Here is a 25801-nt window from a genome sequence, read left to right as displayed (position 1 = left end):
GGATCAATGGTATAGGAGCACCTACCATAAGCAAAATGACTAGCAAGAAACAAGACCTAAGAATAGGCAATAGCTCAATGCAAGGTTAAAGGGGTGGTTCACCTTCAAGTTAACTTTTAGTAGGTTATAGAATGGCTAATTATAAGCAACTTTTCAATTGGTTTTGAATTAATTGCCTTCTTCTTCTGACTCTCTCCAGCTTTAAAATGGGGGTCACTGACCCCATTTAAACAACACATTTCTGAAAGGCTACACATATATTGTTATTGCTACTTTTTTATTACTCATCTTTCTGGTCAGGCCGTCTCTTGTTTATATTCCAGCCTCTCATTTAAATCAATGCATGCATGCTAGGATTATTTGGATCCTAGCAACCAGACAGCTGAAATTGCAAACTGGAGAGATGCTTAATAAAAAGCAAAATAACACGAAAGCCACAAATAATAAAAAATGAAAACTAATTGCAAATTGTCTCAGACTATCACTCTCTACATCATACTAAAAGTTAATTTAAAGGTGAACTGGCCCTTACTAATAGGCCATCTCTGAGAATGAACTGCACCTGTTACTTAATATAGATCAGTTGGGAGCAATTGGCATAGTCTTGAACACAGACTGGAATAGGGAGGGATCTAGGTATCATAAATACACACACTAGCGATTTTCTAAAAGTGGAGAATCCAACAGTAGCTATCTTCCATCACCTTCCAAAGATCCATAAGCCAGAAAGACCCCCAAAAGCTAGACCAATAGTAGCTGGGATGGAATCTTTAGGTGAGCCTCTTTCCGAACTCATCGACCATTACCTTCAACCCCTTGTACTTCACTTGCCAGACTACATAAAGGATAGTGGACAAGTCCTTTCCACTATGAATAAAATAACTTGGTGTCAAGGTTTCAAATGGACTACTATTGATGTATGTTCTCTATATTCCTGCATCCCACACATTTTAGGACTAAAAGCTATATCCTTTCATTTAGATCGATATAGCAACTATGAAACCTCTCTAAAAAACGTCATACTTGAAACAATAGAATTTTTACTGACACACATTTTTTTCCTTTTTGACAACCAATATTACCTACAGAAACAAGGCACTGCGATGGGAGCAAAATTTGCCCCATCCTATGCCAATTTGTACATGGGATGGTGGGAATTTATGTATATATTTGGAGACTACAACGTATTCAAAAAATGTATTCACTTTTGCGGACGCTATATTGACAATTTACTTATTATATGGAAAGGAGATATAACAACCTTCAATGAATTCACTGAATACATCAACGCTAATGACTTAAACCTAAGCTTTACATATGAGTACCAGGACACCAAGATTAATAACTAGTCAAGTGAAAGTAACAATGTGACCACTTCTTTATATCGAAAAGAATGTGCAGCTAATACCTTGTTACAAGCTACGTCCTCACACCCTAAACATTTAATAAGAAATGTACCTATAGGTCAGTTCCTGCGTCTCAGAAGATTATGCTCCAATTTCGATACCTTTGTAATAGAGGCATGCTAATTAAGAGACAGGCTATTACTGAGGGGATATAATATGAGCCGGTTGATAGAAGCTTTTAAACAAGCACTTATGACTCCAAGACAGTCTCTTCTCCAAAAAGAAACATCTAAATCTCGAGGTAACTCAAAAACACCCTCAAATATGGATAAACCTCAATGTATATTTACTTACAGCCCACAATTTCCCATGATCAAACGAATAATTGAAAAAAATATTCCCATCCTGAAGACAGATGACAAATTTAATACTATCTTAAATCACGTCTGTAAGTTTGTCGCTAGAAAAGGCCTTACCTTAAATAACATGTTATCTCCAAGTATGGTAAACACTAAAAAAGAATCACACCCCACTTGGTTAATGACAAAAGGAAATTTCATATGTGGCGATAAGAGATGTGTTATCTGCCCATATATGAAAAAAAGTGATACCTTTTCAGATAATATAAACAGTAGAACATACAAAATTGAAAAATATATTAACTGTAACACAAAAAATGTGATTTATCTGATTAGATTTCTGAAATATCAAAGTCAATACGTAGGAAAGTATAAGGGAAGGGAAGGGCTGTATACTGGATTTTTTAACTCAAAACTAGAATACCATATGGCATGAATTCAGAATTTGATGTAACATGCTACTATTCTTGAGAAACTATCTATGATATCTTCAACAAATCTGATAATATGACAACGTTAAACAAACAGAAATATCTATAAATATACAGATATATTTTTTTATATATATATTCCTCTGTTCTGTGCATTCTATGATACTATCATGTATGTCAATATACTGTTATTTTATATTTTATACTTTTATACTTTTTCCCACCATATCCTCTCTTTATATATCTTTTTTTTATATTTAACGATAAATGATTTTAAATATATTTCCTGCAATATCTAACCTCCTAAAGGACTTTAGAGGTACTGTCTCTTTACATTTTGTTCTTTTTTCCCATTTTTCTGATTGGTTGTTTTGTGTATATATTCTCACATCCTGTGACTGTCATCAGAGCACATGACTAAGTGCCCTTAGGGGTGCGAAATGCGTAGCGTAGATGGAGATGCTGATCTACTTTTTACTTTTCTAGAAATAAAATTATTTTTTAACTGAATTCCTCTGGTCCTGTGGATCCGTTAGAGTGCCGGTCAGCTCTGCTTCCATATTTGTTTTAATAGGGAGACCTCATAGAAATACATAGAAAGCGAATACCCATAACTAAACCCAGCAGAGAACAAAACAGGGCAGACTAATGTATTATGAGGATATTGTTATATACTATATATACATTTTAAGTTTTTTTTAAAGATGACTGTATATGTATAAGTGGTACAGTGGCCAGACACATTTATATACACCTGCATCCATTATGGTTGACAAAGGGGCAGAGCCCCGAAACGTTGCATCACCACAGTAAAACTTTTGCAAGGGCTTGCCCTGCAGACACAAGTCTCGTGTGCCAGTGTGGTTCTTTTCTATGTAGACACATTTATAGACATTAGAAATTAAATACATGTAAATGTATATGATTCAGAAATGTAGCCCCAACCTAGTCTACAGTATGTGGTATGGTAAAAACATGTATGGCCAACTTGTGTTTTCTATCTGGAATACTTATCCTAGTAGGATTTATTTCCTTCAATTTAAAAATTAAATCTAAAACATGCCATTTTAAAATGGAAAACGAAACTAAAGACTTGGTTGCTCAAGCAGAAGCACTGATGTTTCTCAGATTAGTCCTGTATCCAGAGTCAGGTCACTGGGACCAAGTTTTACAAACAGGATAGCCCTCACTCACCCATTAACGCCCATTAGCAATTTTAGAGGCTCAGTCACTGTCTCTGTAAACACAATAATTATGGGAGAACTTTGGTCATAGGTCTTGGACACACACAAGCAAATGCCACCCTTTCATTAGACAAGTTTCAATTCACTTACTCAGACAAGGAAACAGGGAGATTATGTGGTTTCATGATTTATGATTTGCTTTATTCCTTCTGGATTTCGCTTAAATGCCCTCTGGTTCAGAAAGAAATGATGTTGTTTATCATCAATGTACTGAATATAGTCTGATAAAAACCTTTATGTGCAGTAACTAATTTATCAAGAGGACACAACCCCTTAAAGCTAACAAATGCTCATTCATTTTTTTGTTTCAGGGGTATCTATCTATAACCCCATTTTGACCCGCTCCACTTTTCTGAAAACCCTTCTCTATCTATCATCAGCTCCACGCTGTAGCTCCCATAATTCCTACTTTTTGTCTGGTGATTCCTCTGGTGGCCAATATAAGAGTTTTAACTGTGAAATAGTAAGTTGCCTCCATATCTGAAGAACTGTTGGCAAAAATTCAAAGGACCTCCAGGTATTTTTTTGCTTACAAGAGATCCAAGCTATGTATGTTTTTCAATACTAATATTTTTTATTATTTTGTATTTGACATAGATATTATCACATAGCAGAAGTATGATGATGAGAACAGTTGTATATAGAGTTACAGTCACACTAAACAGCATCCAGAACAGCCAAATTCTGTTTTATTCTGGTTCCAGTTTCTGATATTAAGTCAGGAGTAACTATATCTGTCCATCAATCACAAAGTATGTGTATTTATTTTTCAACTTAAGTTACTTCGATGTTTATGTAAATTAGTACCCAGTATTGAATTAATAAGTGTATAAGGTCTACACCAGAATCATTGTATTTTGTTACAGGACCACCAAATGTGACCCATAACAATGGCTGGTTAACTTTATTGGCTGCGACCAGTCAGCTTCATCCATATCTAAATGGAGTTCCTCAGTCCAATTCTTGACAAAGTTAAGTTCCATTCAAGAAGTTTTATTAGTAATGGCAAAATATAATGGTTTAATAAGGCCCCTTGATGATGGGTATTTTAAACAGTAAGGGGCTATTTACTAAAATCCGAATTTATCTCGTATTTTATTTAAAATAACACGACCAAACTTCCATGCCCGATTTTATCTTATTTATTAATTAAAAACCTCTATTTAATCAGATTGTGGAAAAACTCTAAAAAATCGAGAGAAAACCCGAATTGCTCAAATTTTTTCTAGCTTTTTCCCGAATTGTTGCATTTTTCTGGCTTTTTGGATTTTTGGGCTAAACCCAGCGTAGACCAGAAAAACTTCAAATTGAGCTAGGTGCCTCTCCCATTGACTTATACAGGACCTCTGAGATGATGGATTTTCGGATCCAGGCTTTTTCAGCATCGGGGTATAATTCATCTCTAAAAAAAAATCTGTTTTTTTTTCTCTAAAAATGTGAGTTTTCTAGTGAAAAAAAAATAGAATTTTAACATTTGGATTTTAATAAATAACCCGCTTAATATATCTTGAATTTTTAGAGTTTCGTGAATAACACAGAAATCAGAATGTTAGTAAATCGGCCCCCTAGTGTTAGTTACACACATTAGGGTGTGCAAATATCTCAAGGAATGTGGGCCATTAATCAAACCTAATTCCATTTGGTTAAATACTACTTTTGCTGGAGACAATTTCAATACAAGTGGCTAATAATAAAGGAAGTCTGAAAGATCATACACTCTATACAAAAGAGACGCCATGTGATTGCAAATCATACTATCCTTTCATGTCTACTGCCCGGTTAGGCTTATAATGATTCCAAAGGTAAAACGTCCTCTGTATCCCATTTTCATCCCCCAAAATATGTCCACAATAAAAAAGCAAGGCTTTGTTTCAACTGTACATCTGTCTTTTACAGACTTGAGCTTCTTTATTGTCTCAGATCTGGTTTCCTCTGTGGCTGCCTGCCACTCCCGGACTTCTGGCTGTGCTGCTGTATAAAAGACTCCTGTACTGTTCAGCACTGAGAACTCAGCTCTACAGGACTGCAGGGAACATACAGCAATTTGGTAAGCCTGACTGGGGATTCAGCACTTTGCCAAATGTTAAGGCAAAAACTATTGTGCAAGAGAAGTAATGCCTTGCAGGGTTATATACTGTGAAATCTACAATGAATTAACTTGTACTGTGTATATAATACCTGGATATACATGTGCCTGCTGGTTATAATAGTTTAATGTTAATGGCTATAATTGATTACAATTAACTGTTAAAGTTTGTTGCTAAATGTATGAAATGCTGTAATGGTCTGGGCACGTGGCATTCTTTTAGCACTCAGTATTTCTGCCAGATTTGCATGGTTAAATGAAGGTGTCATTGAATTAATTACATGAATAATACAATTGTATGAGCATACATAATATAGAGAGGTGATGGTATTCAAATGATCTGAATGCTATGGTAATTAAATCATCCTAACATTTTAGTGAATCAATATGGGTCCATAAGGCTTGGCTCCTCTTTTAATCGTGGTGAAATATGTGTTTTTAATTATTCACTGTTTAATGGAAAGAGATTTGAGCCCATGTATTTGTATGTGTATGTCCAATAAATACATGCATACATTATTATTATTATGGGATCTATTGCACAGCAGCAGGGTGACCCCCCATGACAATACATGCCATGCTGATACAGTGAGAGTTGCGGCTCATTTGAGCTTGCAATCTATTTTGGGTGAATAAGCACAAGCCAGGCTAAGGAGGAAATGCTTCCTTTTTATAGTACAAGGATCAGTTTTAGTTGGTTCAGTTGGACAGATGGTTGGACAGAATGCCTTGCTCATTTCTAAGACGCTGCTTTTATGGCGCAGGAATAAAAATAATGAAGACGTAGATGCAAAAAATAAATCCCGAAAAGCAGCAGAGCTCAGATTAGCCACATACTTTATACTGATCTTAAAATGAGAGGTGATAAACAGTAGATGTTTGTACGGCACATGTCACAAGAGAAGCATTTACATTGAACAGGTGCAGAAATGGCATAGCCCTTAGTGATGTATTAGTGGGACATATACTACAAGCCAAGCAAAGAATAAGCAAGAATCTAACACGTAATACGGCGACTCTTTGTCTGTTCTAAATAACTTTTAATATAAACTACAGAAGTAGTTCACCTAAAAATGAAATATTACTGCAATGTTAGAAACAGTATTCTAAGACAAACTGCAACTGCTAGTCTTGTTGTAGTTCACAAACTGCCAAAAAGACCTGGATTAGCTTAATTTAAGGACAAAGGTGGCCACTGTGACAAACTTTGTTTTACAGAGTGAGCTTTTTATGATCTTTCTTGCTTCTTGCTATTTACATGTTTGTTGTGACTTGTTACATATGAATATGCATATGTAATTTAGTCTGGGATTGACCCAAATGTCAGATTTATACATTGATTTTATTCTGAAATACTTACTGGTATGCTGTGATATATATATATATATATATATATATATATATATATATATATATATATATATATATATATATATATATATATATATATATATATATATATATAGAAAGGAATGGGGAGAAAACAAGACAAAAATAACGTTCTTTGTTAAAGTCACACCGCAGTGTAATCACATTCACTCTTATCAGTGAATCTTTTGAATTTAAATGCTTTTTTAAATGGGAACATTGCAAGTGCAATACTTTGCTTTATTAAAGATCTATAAAACATTTCTGCACATACTACTCTTTATTGTCCAAAGGAGGATTTCAGGAAACAACCATATATTTGATGAGTGAAACATAACTTATGCGTCTGTGAGTATAATCGACTACCAGAAATAACGCTGTCTGGTGTGTGGGTATTAACCATACTCTACAAAAATCTTTCCCTTTTATAAAACACAGTTCACTATATCTGTTGGTGTAGGTATATGCTTGATTGATTCAAATGCACATTCATGTTATATTGGAAATTCTAACACTGATAAGAGTGAATGTGATTACACTGCGGTGTAACAAAGAACGCTACACTATATTTTTCTTGTTTTTTCCCCATTCCTTTTCGATGTATAATCAATAACACCTTTTGGAACAATTGATTGTCTTGGGGGTTGAGGAGAACCTATGCATTACTGAACTGGGGTCAACACTTGGTTTGGGACTTTATAATTTGAATTTATATATATACAGGTATGGGATCAGTTATCCAGAATACTTGGGACCTGGGGTTTTTTGGGATAAGAGGTCTTTCCATAATTTGGATCTCATTCTTCATACCTTAAGTCTACTAAAAAAATTATTTAAACATTAAACAGACCCAATAGGATTATTTTACCTTCAATAAGGATGCATTTTATCTTAGTCAGATCAAGTACAAGGTACTGTTTTATTATTGTATTTAAAAAATGGAGTTGGAGATGGATTCTGAGCTTACTGAATAACAGGTTCCCAGATAATGGATACCATAACTGTAGTTTTTACTGTGTGCTTTTGTTGGATCAGATGGCAATAGACGGGTCCTAAGGTTGTCCCTGTTGTCCTGTGGAATCTAAAAGAAGGGAAAAAAATATGCAAACCATCCAGATCTGACATAGGATAGGAAGTATGAAAGATTGTATTGAATAATTCCATTTAGAGCGCACAGTACCAGTTATTCTTATAGCAACTTCAGACAAGGTGATGTCACCAACCTCCAGGCCTTACAGTTGATTAGGAGTGTCACTGATTGGTGGCATTATTATATAAGCAAATACCTAACCATTCCTCACCCACAGGACAATAGCAGCACTAGAAACAGTAATTGCTGCCCCAACCAGACATATGCTTTCCTTCTTGCAGCTGAAATAAGTCAATTTATTAATCAGCATTCCTTAGTGTGACGAGGGCTGTAACTGACTCTGCACAGACAAACCTGCATATATTCTAGTACTTTAAGTATAAAGCCCACGTTATGTGTGTGTTAATATTACAGTCAATGAGTCATTCCAGCACAAGCAAATGAAATAATAAAGCAAATACGAGGAAAAACACAAACTGTTTAGCGGGGTAATATCTGGTTTCAGGTACTTGGGCGATATATATGACAGATGGAAACGATATCGCTATAAAATATTTTCTTCAACCAGGTGTTTTTATAAAGCTACTGTATTATATATTTCCCATAACTTTCAATTCAACCTAATGGCGTTTCCAGACCAACAGACTAACCCACTGGGTCTGTGTCGAGGGATCCGAGCCAAGAGTAAATTGCTTTCTAAACCCTAAGATTTCCAGTCTCTGGACAAACTATGTTTATTTCTTGCCTGGGACATTGGGCTGAGTGTAGGCAGTTATCAGGTTTATGGACTTTCCAATTTTACTAAACAGGGATAAAAAGCTGAGCTAAAAGACAAGGGAACCCGGGGTGTTACTATATGTTGATGGGGTGTTATACCAAGTAAGATCTAAGGGGCAGATTTACTAAGGGTCGAAGTGAATTTTCGAAGTCAAAAACTTCGAATTTTTAACTATTTTTTGGGTACTCTGACCATTGAATAGGCCTAAATTCGACTTCGACTCTAATTGGAAATACTTTGAATATTCAACCATTCGAAAATTTAAGTACTGTCTCTTTAAAAAACTTCGACTTCGCCACCTTAAACCTGCCGAATTGCTATGTTAGCCTAGGGGGACCTCCTAGAACCTATAGCCAACATTCGGCTACGTTTTTAGTAAAATCGTTAGATTCATCGATTAAATAGTTCGAATAGAAGGATTTCATCGTACGATCGAACAATTTTACTTCGACTGAAAACTGCCATATTCAAGTAAAAAATACTTCGACTTGGAATGTCGAAGTAATGCAAATCGATGGTCGAATCTCGAAGTTTTTTACACTTCGAAATTCGACCCCTGATAAATCTGCCCCTAAATGTTGTGTAATCATAATATCCACTGTACCAGAACGAGGCCACTACCAAAAGGAACAGCATTTCATTCTGCTAACACTTTAAGTGGGATGCTGAGAGTTGTAGTTTGTTGTTGACAGCAGCTGAAAGTCTGCAAGACTGACATCCCTAGTTTAAAGGCTTTAACACACAATAAAACACAGAAAACAACAAGGGCTGACTGGGCGCTTTCTCTACAACTAAAATTACATCTGTTACGGGGATTTAGGTTTCAGTGGATTTTATTATGCGGTTGCTGGGGCTGCTACCTTACAAATGCAAATCACTCAGCTACTGTGATCCATATGGGACCTGAAGCACTGGATTGTTTTCAGCTGTACGCGGCACATGGCAAAAGAGAGGAAATTGCATTTTCTGCAGGATCACTTAGGTGGTCAAAAATGAATGTGCACAGCAACATAGTTATGTAGTGGGAAGCATGGAGAATACTGATTTGTACAAGAGAGAGACATGTGCTTGCTATAAACTAGAGGTTTAGGAAAGATCCCAATATCCTCTATTAGATTGTAATTAAGCAAGGATCCTGGGAGATGCAATGTACAAAAACTGAAGAGCTAGAAGTCAGGCACTCCTGCTATAGACATTTAGAGAGAGGCCATATGGTTAACCTTCTGGGACTGTATATATATTTTTGTGTGTGTTCATATTTTACTGACAAAAGAGAAGCTTCATTTATGGTATGAAAGACGCAAGACCAGATTCCATCATAACATTTTATGGTGATTTATTAAGACTCTGCACGAATGTCCTTATCCCAGCTTGCACCTGTGCACTAAAGTTATGCGCCACATTTAGTGATCATATGATTGGAAGGTTTATTTCACAATGTACCCAGGTTGTTATGAGGTCTGCTCTCCCGGGTAAACAATAGGAGCTGTGTCTGGATAGAACATAAGCAGAAAGGCAAAACCTCAGCAATTCTGGAGGAAAAACCGCGTAATATTATGTCAATTGACAAACTGCAAATTAAATCCCGTAATATATTTTTTAGCTTTGGGAGGTACAGATATTTAATATGCACATCTATATATGTCATGGTTTGTCACAGGTTTACACTGAAGAGAGTCTGATGAATAGCTGAAAGAAGAAATAAGCAAAAATGGACATTTAAACCATTTATTATAATAATAAACTTTTTTAATTTTTTCTTAAATTGTTCAATTTATTTCTAAATTCCTAGAACATTTTAGGACTAAACTTCGCTGGAAATTTTGTAGGAAAAACACATCCTACAAGTTACATGTAGACGCACGGGTCAAAATATAACAGGACTGATTAAAAAATCTGATGTGTAAAATACATGAAGCATTTGCCATTCAACATGACATGACAAAGTGTGAACACTGCATGCTGCGTCTTCATCCAATTTTATAAAATCTGATGGTGTCTGATTGACTTTTTTTCCTTTGAAATACGTTAAAAAACACCTGAAGGGCCAAATGCTGCACAATCACTGTGATTTGGTCGTAGCCAGTACAGTTAATACCCAAGTCTAATATCTGAGATCTTAAGATATTAGTATGATGAAGCTTGTATTAAATTTTTATTTTCACTATAGTTCCCCTTTAACTATAAGGGCAGAGACACACTGGAAGATTCAGGGAGATTTAGTAGCCCGGCAACTAATCGCCTCTACTTTGGGCGACTAATCTCCCTGAAAAGCCTTCCCGCTGGCTACAATCTAAATCGCTGGCAGGATGGCACTCGGAGCACTTTGTTTTCCGAAGTTGCCTGATGAGGAAACTTTGGGCAACTTCGGAAAATGCAGCGATCCAAGTGCCCTCCCGCCGCCATTTTCGATTCTAGCCGGCGGGAAGGCTGTTCGGGGAGATTAGTCGGCCGAAGAAGAAGCGATTAGTTGATGGATGACTAAATCTCCCCGAATCTTAGCGTGTGACCTTACCCTAAGATGTAAACCCATGATCAAAAAACTTCTGGTCAGATTCAATTTAATGAGATAAAGGTTTATTACGTGAAAAGTCACGGACGAGATTCAATTTGAGATGCAATTTAATTCAGAAAAACTTATCTTACAGTTTATCACTTGAAAACTCTATGGAAGTCTATGGAGGAAAAGCTTGAACTGAATTTGGAGAAAAGTTTTTTAATCCTCAAACTGAATTTGGAGAAAAGTTTTTTTATCCTCGAATTGAATCTTGTCCACGAATTTTGTTGTGATAAAAAGCTATGGGAGATTTCGAAGCATCCTTAACAATATTTTGCTGTTGCCAGCTGTTGTGTGGTACTTGTGGTGTTTCATGGCAAGATCAGATAAAATCTGACCTACAACATTGGATCAAACTCTCTTATGGAGTTTAGCCCTTAGGAGTCATTTATGACCTCCAAGGCAGTGTGCAAAATTAAAAAAATGGGCGCCATGTGCATTGTATTTGTGATGGGCATTGGGCCCACAATCGGATCTGCCCGATATTGCCCACCTCAAGGTGGGCATATCGGAGGGAGATCCGCTCGTTTGGCGACATCGCCAAACGAGCGGATCTATCCATGTATGGCCACCTTTACTGCCTGCCTTAGGGTATTGGAATGAGGCTGAATTTATGTCAGTATCCCTTTAACTGGAAAACTGGTTGCATCCTAAGCAGTGTTCTGGGCATGCTCTGGTTCGGTGAACTGGTTGCATGATGGAAGGCTGTGCCAGGCACATAGCAGAAGGCATGATGTATTGATCAGGCAGTCAGTTATAATACTGAAATAGAGGTATGTCCATATCCATCCATGTATGACAGTATTGCCCCTTGGCAAAAAATTGAGGGCTGATTTTCTAACATTGGTGCTAAATTGCAGCAGAACAGTTACCGATGAAAAATTCTTATAAATAAGCATTGATCAGTCTACTGCAAGATATGAGAATGAGTGCTATGGGATATTGCACTGGTGCAAATGAGCAGCCTATACTGATAAGCCCCAGGTATCATTTATCCATTTTTTATTGCAACAAATGGGTCATAATGGCCAACAAAATCAGTGGTTACATCTCTATGGCCAACTTAAAATGTAAAACCAATAGTTTTGTATCTTTACCCATTCACTGCCCATGGCTCATACTGCGTTTACCTGAAGATTCTCACTTTAGTTTATATCTAGTGCTTTTAACATGATAGTTTGGTGTATTTGGACATTCTAGATTGCAACATTACCTAATGTTATAATTATATGAAAATCTCTAAGAATATAATAAAGGTATTTTAAACTATAGTGGTAATTTAACATTCAATGTTCTATGTAAATTAATAATTTATATAAAGCTTTTAATTGAAAAATATATTTCAACAGGTATCAGGAGTCATATACTGTGGTGCTCGGACACGTAATTCCAGTGCACAAGGCACAGTAAAGATGAGGTGCGAAGGCTTTGTCGCATGTCTGCTGTTCGTGGAAGTGGCTTGTGTGTGGGGACAAGGTTGGTATTGACAGAGAGCATGGACACAACCAAAACCACAGCTATTCACAGAAGCCCCAGCTGCCCTGGCATAAATCAGGAGCAATGATGATGTGAAATAGCAAGTGATAGTGGAGGGGCAAGACCAAGCATGTAGTTGCTTTTGGCTCTTATTTCCAGTGTAAGACGTAGGGGAGCTACAGATGATTTGTTCATAAGGGCTCTTAAATTTAACTTTTATTAACATGTAATCTGACCTTCATTCTTCTGATTCTGTGGGTTCTATTAATGAGATGCACTAATATTTGTTTAGCATTCGTTTTAGCCGTGTGCATTACTTTCGGGGCAGAGCAGCTGGTGTGCCTATTCCTCCTTTTATCACCCAACCCTCCCTGGAATCTACTATTGAAGGAATTGAAGCTCACAGCTTTTGCTTTTTTAAGGCTTCCCATTTTCAGCAGGTCTAACTATAGAATCCCTTTGGTTTCAGATCAGGTGTCCTGGGCTGTATTTTCAGAGTCTGAAATTCTTCTGCTGTCAAATAATAGATGGAGAATTGTCTATTTCAGGATGCATGGCCCTGTGGGGGTCATCCAGTGGCAGTCATCAGAAAGGGCAAGCTACGGAAGAACTGTGTTAAGAATATATTCTGTTTAGTAAATAACATGCAAAATGAGACACATTGCACAACTCAGTCCAGGGTAGTATTGGGCCACTTGAAATATTTTCTTGTTTTGCTTTATAATGTTTAGTGATTGGAAAGAGCTAGGTTTTCCTAGGAAGTCTCTTTATGTAGGCTATAAAAACACTTATGGAATTGCATTTTTGCAGTTTTTTCTTGGTTTATGCCATGATTCAGTGTCGGACTGGCCCCAGGGATACCAGGAAAACTCCCGGTGGGCCCAGGTGTCAGTGGGCCTCTTGCTTCTAACCATTTGGCCTATTTTATGGTTATTCCCTATTTCTTTATGGAAACAAAGAGGCTTAATAATGGAAGAATAGAGAGTAGTGTGTAGAGAAAAGAGCCTAGAAGATTATAGAGGTTGAGTGAGTAGAGGAGGTATAATAGGTTGGAAAGTGGGCCCTTGGCATCCCAGTCCGACACTTCCATGATTTGCCATTGGTGAATTTGCTAACAGAAGGTAATGTCCTTTAAAGGGGTGGTTCACCTTTCAGTTAATTTTTAGTATGTTATAGAATGGCCTATTCTAAGCAGCTTTTTCAATTAGTCTTTTTTTTATAATTTTTATAATTTTTGAATTGTTTGGCTTCTTTTTCTGACTCTTTCCAGCTTTCAAATGGGGGACATTGACCCTATCTAAAACAAATTCTCTGTAAGTCTACAGATGTAATGTCATTGCTACTTTTTATCTTTATATTCAGGCCTCTCCTATTCATATTCCAGTCACATTTTAAAATCAATTAATGGTTGCTAGGGAAATTTGGACCCTAACAAACACAGATTGCTGAAATTGCAATCTTGAGAGCTGCTGAATAAAAAGCTAAATAACTAAAAACTCACAAATAAAAAAAATGAAAACCAATTGCAAATTGTCTCAGAATATCACTCTCTGCATCATACTAAAAGTTTGATTTAAAGGAGAACAACCCATTTAAGAAACCAGGGAAGCCCCTCTAGCAAAATAGAGGGCAATAGAAAAAGGTAGGCCAATCCAGGGTTGGACAATCCAGGGGCCTCGTGGGCCCCGCCGGGCCCAGGTTTTCTTCCCCTCGCCTGCCTGAAACTCCCTGCCTGATGAAATGCGATAGAAGAAAAGCAGGTACACACTGGTCAAGGGGAGGCGGATGGAGGAGGGTTGCTGCGGGCGAGGGGGGCTCAGGAGCTGGCAGGGGGGTCAAGGGCACCAGGCCAGTGAATGTGGACCCCTGATGTCCTGGTGGGTCTGGACCCCCCCAGTCTGACACCTTCACCATCCAAAATGAAAGTGCACTTTAGAGTGTAAGCTCTTGTGAACAGGCTGCTATCTTAAGGTGGCCTTAGACGTAACAATTACAATCTTTCTTGGAAAAGATCTTTCCAAGAAAGATCATTCATTTCAATACACACGTGTTGAGCTGAATCGACCGATATACAAGTAGATATACAGGTAGAAACAATATAATTCTGCCTGTATCTGACGATTCAGCACTAACAATGGCCGAAGTTTGGGTCCCTTCAAAGGCGCCTGATCAAAATTTTCTGTCCAGCCCGATCGACGAGCCAACCGATATCCAAGTCTTCTGCCGATATCAGTCGGCTCTTTTCCCACCATACACGCACCGAATATCGTACGAAAATTTGTTTGTACAATATTATCTGTGCGTCTATGCCCCCCTTTATTCTTGAACCCTTGTTTGTTAATTGAATTCATTATTTAATGTACAGTGTTGTTGACAATGATATTGTCATTGTTATAATAACATTGTAAGGTAATGACTAACTGTATAAATAAACAGAAATGATGGTGAAAAAGGACAAATATACATAAAGGGGATAATTTACTAAATAGGTGCTAAACTGCAAACTAAACTAACTTCTAATTGGTTACTATGGGCCTGTTCCCCTGAGAATTATGCAAATTATTTTTTATAAAGCTTCTCTTTCTCTGACAGTTCCCACATGTCAGGCATTTGGGTACCCATCATTGTTTTGTCACTGTGTTAAAGGAACAATAACACCAAAAAATTGTTTAAAGGAATGACAATATAATGTACTGTAGCCCTGCACTGGTAAAACTGGCCTGTTTGCTTCAGAAACACAGCTATACTTTATATAAATAAACTGCTGTGTGGACATGGGGGCAGCCATTAAAGTACAGCACACACAGTAAATATCAGATAAGTTCTGAAGAATCTCATTGTATACTAAAGAGCGTATCTGTTATCTGTTGTGTATTCTGTTTCAGCATTGAATGGCTGCCCCCATGGCTACACAGCAGCTTGTTTAGTAGTCTTTCTGAAGCAACCACACAAGCTGTACCAGTGCATCACAAAATTACTTTAAAACACTTATTGTTTGGTGTCATTGTTCCTTTAAGCTGGCAGTGTTCAGGAGGGTTGGCCTGGTGAAGTCATGTAGGAACCCCCCACCATCCCACCTGCACATGATTATATAGCTTGCTAAGAAATTGAGCTTCATTTAAAGGAAAAGGAAAACTTTCAAATAAATAAATGTAAAATTGCTCAGGGCACTCTTCTAATCCCCTTTTTAATATATATTATATTTTTATTGATTTTATAGCTTTTCAAGATATTAAGAGAAAAATTTAGAGCTAATTTAATGAATTTTGTAACAACACACCACCTGCTGGTCAGTTTTCTGACTGTGATCTAATTGGCAGAACTGAAGAAAGAAACTGTTGCTCTACTCTTAGGAAAGACATGAGAAAAGATATCTGATGTTTCTGATCTCTTTCTTAAACAGAGCAGCATCAGAACAGTTCTTTCTTATGACACATTTCCCTGACCCGATCACATTCAGAAAATTCCAAGTTTAGATTGAGTTTGGAGGTTTACATTTCCTTTAGTTTGAACATCATCAATCTACAGTATATCCGTTTGGCAAAGAGTCAATACATGTATTAGAGTCTGAAATGGCCAAATACCAGTGCATGGTACCTCTTTTTGCATAAAGGTTACCGATTAATGATTATGTTTCATTAAAAAACATTTAAAAAAAAAAGATATTGATCGCCTTCACATCAACATTTCATGAATTTTAGGTTTCCAGAAACGTGATGAAGTCTTAAGTCATTCTACTAGGAGAATTCGCACAGGGAAGAAAGTCACCAGCTCACCAGCAAAGAACAAGGCAGAAGGTGCAGAATCTAAACCTGCTCTGGGCATGGGCGTAATAAATATAAATAAATAGTCTTGAGTTTGCTAATTGTCTAGTATATAAGCAGGTATTGTTTACTGGTCAGCTGTTTGAAAACAATCATCTGATTGGTTGCCATGGGTCTTTAGACATGGACCAATGAAAGACTTTTTTATACCACCCTCTCTTTTAGCTGTTATTAAAATGAACTGCAGGGGAAATGCAATTATATTATGCGTTTGCTAGAATACCAAATTCATATAAAATATAATATTATTTATGATGTTCAATGTGTTACATAACCGTGTAGGAAGGACCCTGCCATACTATATTCTGTCGACCTCTTCCTTTCTGCCTCTTAGAGTTTTTTGAATGGAGCACTTGGTTCAATATTGATCACCCTGGTGGCAACGGAGACTATGAGCGTTTGGATGCCATTCGGTTTTACTATCCCAACAAAGTCTGTCAGACGCCTCTGCGCATGGAGGCACGGACCACAGAATGGATTCCTGCAGGCAGGACAGGAGAGGTGGTGCACTACAGCCTATCAAAGGGATTCTGGTGCATTAATAAAGAACAAGTTGAGGGCAGAAACTGCTCAAATTACTCAGTTCGCTTCCTGTGCCCCGTAGGTAAGTACTCACTTTACTGCAATGCAGCACAGTGATATAATAGATCTAACCAAGGGTAGAACTTAAAAGGAAAACAAGAAAAAAATGGAAAGGGAATCATTTATACAGCACTTTTCTCCCATGGGACTTAAATCGCTTTTACAGCAAGCAAGGCAGCTAGATACTGAGTAGCCTGCATACCAGGAGATTAAGTGGCTTGTCCAGGGTCACAAGGAGTTGCCACAGGGAATCAAACCAAGTTCTCTAGCATGAGATCTCACATCAAAATTAATTAAGCCGATTGCTTAACCTGTTGGCCAGCTCCTCCTCCTCCTAAAACATATATGGATTGTGGATGCAATAATCTCTTTTTGTACAAGTGGAAAGAGCTATTTGGGCTAAATCAAAGTGGCTAGTGGACCTTACGGATTAGTAAGAGAACACTGAACAGGTTACCCATAAAAATATGGGTGCAAGATGAATATAGAGATACGAATCAATGAATTCTTAACTATAGATTTCTTAAATGTCCATATATATATAGCAAGATTTAGTATTAATATATCAATACTAAGGCATGTACTGAAACCAGGATTTGGTTCGATATTTATAGTCATGTGACTTTAAAGCACTCTGCAACTCAATATCCTTTCTTTTCAAATGACGCCATTTTTCTAAACTCACATTTGAATATACAAATGAGGATTAGGTTTGGTTCAGTACTGAGATAAACATTTGGTTGAAGATTTGGTTTAACCAAATGTAGTACTTCCCTAGAAATAATACAAATTCTAAATACTTTTGTTAGTAAATTAATGTTCAAGAACTGACTAAGCTAACAGCTATAAGCCTTGTTCCCTAAGAGATTGATTCAAGTTGATCCATAAAGGTGGCCATACACGGGCCGATAAAAGCTGCCGACAGACTGTGTCGGCAGCTTATTGGCCCGTGTATGGGGGCCCCCGACGGGCTTCCCCGATCGAGATCTGGCCGAAAGTCGGCCAGATCTCGATCGGATGGGATTAAAAATCCCGTCGGATCGCGGCCGCATCTGTTCGTTGATGCGGTCCCGCGATCCGACCGCCCGTTTGGCGAACGCTAGGATCCGATCGTTGGGCCCTAGGGCCCACGATCGAATCAGCCCGATATTGCCCACCTCAAGGTGGGCATATCGGAGGGAGATCCGCTCGTTTGGCGACATCGCCAAACGAGCGGATCTATCCGTGTATGGCCACCTTTAGACATGTGCCCATTGTGTGGAAATGGATACAGAGTTTGGGTTATGCAATATATGGAGCAAATTTGCTAAACTTGTTATCACTAATCAGCAAGTACTATTTACTGACACCTGTTAAAAAAACAAACATCTCATATATAGGTTACAACTAGGCAGAATTTGTAGCTTTTATATATTATATATATATTACATATGGGGCTATATGTAGAATTTGAAAGGTAAGGTAGCATTTTCTTTGTCTTCAGTTGGTCATTTATCTATTCCATCCCCCCATTCCTTTACTTTCATAAGAACTCTTAGAAGCAATTTGCAAATGAGTGAGTTGAAACTTTCCAAAACATTTGTTTCATAATTATATTGTAACAGTTATACAATCAAATATTCCAGACCAGCCTTGGTCTGAATGGTCAGCATGGAGCAAGTGTTCAGCCAGTTGCGGTGGTACTGGTATGCAGACTCGCACAAGGAAGTGTCTAGCAGAGGAACAGTGGCAAGAACATTGTAATGGTCCCACAGAGGAAGGAAGGAGATGTGTTGGCAACACCTGTGCAGGTAAACAGGAAGCAAAATAACCAACTTTTGCCATCCATTGCAGCACTGTACTTGAGATTATGTCTCCTGTAACTAAACAATGTATTTGTTCCTTAGAGTAGCAAACTGTATAATATATAATTCTCCCAAAAATCTCCAAAATACTGTATAGGTTTGGACAAACACATTGGGATTTGAACTATTTTAGACAATTCCATAAAGAACTTTGTCTTCATTAATTGATAAATCTGCATTTGTGCATCCTATAAAGACACGAAGACACGATTGGCTATCTACAGTATGTATACTCAACATTAACATTGACTTGCAAAGATTTAATTAAGATTTAAGCTATAGGGCAATTCTTTTCTTTTGCTTTCCTTCAGTCTGTGACATAAGCTGTCCAACTGGTAAAGTAAGTGCGGACTGCAGTATCTGCGTGTGCAAAAAACACATCTTACATGGCACTGCCACATTGCCTGATGGAGCACCTGCAACTGGAGCCACAGTGTACACCATAACCAAGAAACCCAAGCAGGTGGCACTATCAGATTCCCATGGGAATTTCCAGATTCCAGGATTGTGTCCAGAGACCACCATACAGCTGAATCTGGAGAAGTATTCTACAATCACTGTAAAAATTCCAGACACTAATAACACAGCATCCTCCATCAAAGTATCATTCAAGAGGAAAGGTAACAAGCTCCACTTTTAGAATTACTTGGAGATCCCACTAATAAAGGTGCCATTGACTATGAATCCATTGGGTCTAGAGATCATCTCAGGGCTACCTCTCCTCTTCATCCTCTTGAGCCCTGTACAGAAAACATTTACCGAACATGTGTGAAAATCACAGTTCATGGTGGAATTTGGCTAAAGAAAGTCTACAGAATTTATTGGGGACATTAAAATAATGAGTCAAGATGGAAACTAGCTTTCTACATATGGCTCTCAGAGTAGTGTACATGATAAGCTGCTGATGGCACTGAGAAGTGTATAGATACTACACTAATTATAGCAGCATAGAAAACATGGTTCTCAATGCTCTATAGGTTTTGAATTTATATAGTTGTCAGAGTTGCATGGTGGATATGTTTATTTAGGTTCTCAGACCAGTATAGGAGATATGCAGCATATGGATATCAATGCTCTATGGTGCTCAATGGTTTATAGATTATATATTTATATAACTCTCTGTTGTATAGAGGTTATGTTGATTATTGCCTTTAGAACAGCATAGAAGATATGCAGATATATGACTTATTGGGCAGTATTTATGACATGCTTATTATGAGAAGTATAGGTGATTTTGCAAATGTGTTATCTACAGAGAAACCTTACATAGTGGAGAACCCTGCAAATAAAGTGAGAAGAGTTGGACACAGTGTGGCACTCTGCTGTAATGCTGTAGGGGAACCAGCGACAGAGCAGTACCTCTGGTGAGTTGTTTGTCATTTAGTTTGCCTGTTAATCAGCCTCAAAGTAAAAATAACAATGGTCAGGGGTAAATAGTCCTATCCACTGGAAGAATAGAGAGCACTACTACTGTTACTGCTGCGTCTCACAAAATCAAATGAATCACTTCTGTTAAAACCTGTCTCTTAACTGCAGGTACCATAATGGAACCCTAATAGACCAGAAAGCACTTAAGTATGGCAACCAGCTGATCCTGCGTGCACTGCAGATGAACCACGCTGGAGAATATTATTGCAAGGCCAAAAACATGGCAGGAGCTACAAAATCCCAGCCCGCACAGCTCAAACTCATTGGTAATGTTAATCATTTCTAACAGAACTTTTATTTCCATGTCTTTGCACAATATGACTTTTTCTAGGACATGTTTACAATGAGCTTCAAAATTTTTTCTTTTCGGTCATTCTACTGCTTTAAACTTTAGTGTTTTTTGTTTGCAGATATTATGCTTAGGGGGAACTATCATAGCTGTAAACATGCACCCAAAATGTAGTGAAAGGTTAACCTGTTTGTCCAATAAGTTTTCCCTAAAGTATTTTGATATAAACAAAACCACTTTCATAAAATAAAAGTCTGGTGCCACAGAAAGGTCTGTTGTCCAGGGTGCTGAAACAGGATCCCTTTCTTCCATTCTATACCAAATACCACCTGAAGCCTGCCCTTATTCTATACGCAGTGTCCTTGTTTTAATAGAGTTGTACAACCATCTGCAGCTTAAAGTAAATTGAAACTTTAGTAGTAAGTGGCAGAGCTTCCACTACTGAATACAATTCAGTAAAACTAATGTAAGCAAATAAAATGTTGCTATGTGAATGAACTTAAATTAGATTTTAAACCTAATTCTGCTGGATACATAAACAAGCATTTTTCTAAAATAGAGAGGTGTAGTGCAACCCTGACTACCTGCTAGCAGAGTGCTTGGGCAGAGCTAGGTGCATGGTTAACTTCTCCCATCGCTAAAGTGTGTCCAGCCTTATTTCTATGCCCCTTGTCTTGTCCTACCCCTTATATACCTCTATCCTAAACCTACACTACATTTAGGGGGTCAGGGTTGCCCATAAGGAGACAAGCAAACCGGTGAAAACTAGACAAAGTACACGAACATTCAGTGATTACAAAGAACTAACTGTTTTGTGTCTGCCTTTTACAGGTAACCAAGATCCACCGTGCAACCCAAAACCAGAGAGACATCTTATCCGCCTTCCTCATGACTGCTTTCAAAACAACACAAATTCTTTTTACTACAATGTTGGAAAGTGTCCCTCAAGTGCCTGCACAGGGGATCTCGATAATGAACTGCGATGTAAGGATACAGTACCCTTTTGCTGTGGAATTATCAAGACAGAAACAAAAGAGATAACTTGTCAAGGTTATACCCTTCCTATCAAAGTTGCTCAGGAGTGTGGTTGCCAGAAATGCACAGACACCAAAATAATTGTTCGTGGGAGAGCAGTGGCAGCTGATAATGTTGAACCAATGCGGTTTGGATATATTTATATGGGAAATACCAGAGTTGGCATGACAGGCTATAAAGGAACTTTTTCCATTAATGTTCCTTCAGAAACAGAGAGGTTGGTGCTTAATTTCGTTGACCGGTTGCAAAAATTTGTAAACACCACCAAAGTGCTCCCATTCAATAAAAAAGGTGCTGTATATCATGAAATCCATCTTCTTAGGAAAAAAGAACCAGTGATATTGGACCCTATGAATACAAACCAGATATCTCTAGGAGACATGGAGGACAGTGATCCCATAGCTGAGCTTGAGATCCCTCCAAACTCTTTCTATAAGCAAAATGGAGAGATCTACAATGGGAAAGTGAAGGCTAGTGTCACATTTTTAGACACCCGAAATATATCAACAGCTACTGCTGCCCAGAGTGATTTGAACTTTATCAGTGAGGAGGGAGACTCCATGCCATTGCGCTCCTATGGAATGTTTTCAGTGGATTTTACAGATGAATCAAACAAGGAATCACTAAATGCAGGAGCTGTTAAAGTCTACCTTGATTCCTCACAAGTTAAAATGTCAGAGCACCTTGACAACATGAAACTCTGGTCTCTGAACCCAGAAACAGGACTGTGGGAAGAAGAGGGAGACTTTTTGCAGGCAGGAGTTCGGCGTGGAAAGAGGGAAGAGCGGACTTTCCTTGTTGGCAATATGGAAATCAGGGAGCGAAGACTGTTTAACTTGGACGTTCCAGAAAGCCGAAGATGTTACGTCAAGGTTCGTGCATATAGAAGTGAAAGATTTTTGCCAAGTGAACAAATTGAAGGTGTGGTGGTGAATCTTATTAATATGGAACCTGTGTCTGGTTATGCTTCTAATCCAAGAGCTTGGGGGCGGTTTGATAGCGCAATAACTGGCCCTAATGGAGCATGTTTACCAGCTTTTTGTGATGACAAAAACCCAGAGGCTTACTCTGCTTTTGTTACTGCTACTCTAGGCGGAGAGGAATTAGAAGCAGTGGAATCTTCTCCCAAATTCAATCCAAATGTCATTGGGGTGCCACAGCCCTATCTCAATAAACTGAATTATAGGAGAACTGATCATGATGACCCTAAAATCAAGAAGTCAGCTTTCAGTATCAGTGTAGCAAAGCCAAGCCCCAACGTTGCAGAAGAGAGTAATGGCCCTGTTTATGCCTATGAAAAACTGCGAGAATGTGAGGAAGCTCCATATAATGCTGGACATTTCAGGTTTTATAGAGTAGAAGGTGACAGGTATGATTTTAACACAGTTTCTTTCAATGAGGATGATCCAATGAGCTGGACTGCTGACTATTTAGCTTGGTGGCCCAAACCCATGGAATACCGGGCTTGTTATTTGAAAGTTAAAATTGCTGGTCCTAAAGAGTACATAATCAGGTCCAAAAATATGGGTGGCACCCATCCACAAACAGTTGGCCAGTTTTATGGCATTAGAGATGTACGGAGCACTAGAGATATGGAGGCATCCAATCTATCTGCAGCGTGCGTAGAGTTCAAATGCAGTGGAATGCTTTATGACCAGGACCGTGTTGACCGTACTCTAGTGAAAATTGTCCCACAGGGGAGCTGCAGAAGAGACAGTATCAACAACATGCTCCACGAGTACCTTGTTAATCACCTACCCATGGCAGTCAATAATGATACAAATGAATACACAATGTTGGCTCCTCTTGATCCTCTTGGTCACAATTATGGTATCTACACTGTCACTGACCAGGACCCAAGAACAGCGAAAGAAATAGCTCTTGGTAGATGCTTCGATGGAACCTCTGATGGTACTTCTAGAGTTATGAAAACGAATGTAGGCGTAGCTCTTTCTTTTCAATGCATGGAGAAGGATTTAAAGGACCAAAGTGTGTTCCGTGGAAATGGCCAGGCTGCTTCAAGTGTTGCCAGGGAAGGTGGCAGAAGGCAGCAAAGAGCCAGTAGCAGATCCAGGCAGATGAGAAGAATCGGTAATCGTTCAACAATACAAAGGCAGCGTGTGTCAGCTTAGTAGAATGGCAAAGAATATATTAATTATGGGTGTAATGAAGTTTTACTATAACTTGAAGAGGCATGAGAGATCAGGAGCCACTCAGAAATCTGTGGTTCTTTTAGGTTGTAGAGCCTCATTATTCAATATATCGACATATCAACCATATTTGTATTCAGAACTTCTTTCAGTATCCACATTCTCTGTAAAAACACATAAGCAGAGCCTCCATAAAATGTATGTGACAAAAAATGAACAAAGAAATGGTGAAACAAAATAGATAGAGGGAAGGTCTTTTTAACCTGGCTAGAACATATAGCCGAGACAATTACATCTACAGCACTCTAACACTAGAAAATCATGTATTGTAGTTGCCGCAGTTAAAAGCATTCTACAACAACTGGGAGAATGTTTAAAGCAAAAAACACTTGGGGATGTATGAAACTGCACTGACATATTAAAAGGCAATACATACCATTTTGCAGTTGTAGATATTTATGTGTTTTCTTCCCTACTGTGCTCCTATATTTTGCCTTATTAGTGAAAAAACAATGAGCAAATAAGGGAAATCACATAGGCAAAAAGCCACAGTGACTTTATTTTTACTTTAAGACAAATGCAAACATTCCACCATTTGTATTTCAGTTTAAATATATTAGTTTTGAGCATGTTGACTTGGTTGGGCATCTACTTACACATGCATTTCAGTACAAAATAACTAGGATATGAGTTAAGAATGAATTGATCCTTTCCCTCCTGTCTTTACGGTTCCTGAGCCATGTATTTGCCATGCCCTGAGGGCAGAGAAGTGATTTACCTGAAGCCTTAGTTATGTTGTACAGACCACAGCATTAATGTATCTTACACTTACAATGACCCCAACACCTGCGAACATTTAACATTATTATATAGCTCTTTGAAAGTTGCCTATATAGTGTTATATTGTGAAAAATGCATTGTGCAGCAATATACTGAAGTATATGTAACCCAACCAGGCACATCCTTTTCTCTTTTATTGATCTGGTATAACTGTAGTCATATAAACAGTACAATTTCTAATGGAATTCATCTAGCCTGTCCCTCAGGGTGAAGCTGGGGTAAAATCTCTTCAATATTAAAAGGTGTCAGGAGCAAAACAGAAAATATGTCTTTCACTTATTATGTTGTTGCTCTCACAGTCCTGCCCCAAGTCAAGGTGAATCTAAATTAAGCACAGACTACATACCCCATAACCTGCTTTTGTGAAGCACTTCATTGCATTGGCAGCAGCCTGATCAAAACCATAATTAAAGGGCACCTGTTACCCTAAAATAATTTCAACAAAGGTTCTAATAGAGGAAACAGTAGTTTGTTTTGTTTTTTTAAAAATTGCCCCGCCAGCGATAGGACACCCGCACTGGGAGGGAGCTTCCAGTGTGAGCGGCCATCAGGGTCGGACTGGGCTGGCAGGACACAGAGAAAAAACCCGTTGGGCACCGACTCTTGGGGGTCCCATTAAAAATTAACTTCAGGTCGTGGTGAAAAAAAAGTACGCTTGCACATGTGCAATCGCAGCGAAAACCCAGTAGGCGCGCAATTGCGGGGAGAAAATATGGCGGGGCCCCGGTGGGCCTCGGGCCCTCCAGTCCGACCCTAGTGACCATATTGGGGCCCACTTATATGCATAATGAGTGAGTGCCGCAACTCGCTCATTACACGCATGCACGTGACGTCAGAACATCAGGCGCTTATGTCAGAGCCTCATTATGCGCATGCACAACAAGGCCACCCAAACTGGGAGCTCTCTCCTGTTGTCCTAGTGCTGGAAGGGGCAATTAAAAAAAAATACTCTTTCCTGTACCTTTGGAGGGGGAAACTATTTTAGAGTAACAGGTGCCCCTTTAAAGACTCCCAGCTTTAGAGGTAATACATGTCAGTGCTTTAAAAACTGCTTAAGAGGGGAAGAGAATATAT

General features: G+C 38.3%; 1 protein-coding gene across 1 annotated transcript; it reads left to right on the top strand.

Annotated features, from left to right (window-relative positions):
- Positions 1–5329: 5329 nt before the first annotated feature.
- cilp.L (cartilage intermediate layer protein L homeolog) lies at positions 5330–24325 on the top strand. The gene is made up of 9 exons (XM_018253286.2): positions 5330–5427; positions 12609–12735; positions 16437–16532; positions 16894–17163; positions 18746–18931; positions 19297–19605; positions 20241–20349; positions 20522–20679; positions 21534–24325. The coding sequence occupies exons 2-9, from the start codon at positions 12672–12674 to the stop codon at positions 23867–23869; spliced, it is 3528 nt and encodes a 1175-aa protein (XP_018108775.1). The 5' UTR covers positions 5330–5427; positions 12609–12671; the 3' UTR covers positions 23870–24325.
- Positions 24326–25801: the final 1476 nt, after the last annotated feature.

This window comes from Xenopus laevis, chromosome 3L (genome assembly GCF_017654675.1).
Source record: "Xenopus laevis strain J_2021 chromosome 3L, Xenopus_laevis_v10.1, whole genome shotgun sequence".
In the NCBI taxonomy this organism is placed as follows: domain Eukaryota; kingdom Metazoa; phylum Chordata; class Amphibia; order Anura; family Pipidae; genus Xenopus; species Xenopus laevis.
This window is presented reverse-complemented; position numbering and strand designations above follow the sequence as displayed.

Bases quoted from the DNA above. Each gene is read 5' to 3' on its own strand.
- cilp.L (XM_018253286.2), top strand. From the start codon at position 12,672: ATGAGGTGCGAAGGCTTTGTCGCATGTCTGCTGTTCGTGGAAGTGGCT. The intron at 12,736-16,436 runs GTTGGTATTGAC...CATGAATTTTAG, and splicing joins GGCTTGTGTGTGGGGACAAG to GTTTCCAGAAACGTGATGAA. The intron at 16,533-16,893 runs GTGCAGAATCTA...TCTGCCTCTTAG, and splicing joins AGCAAAGAACAAGGCAGAAG to AGTTTTTTGAATGGAGCACT.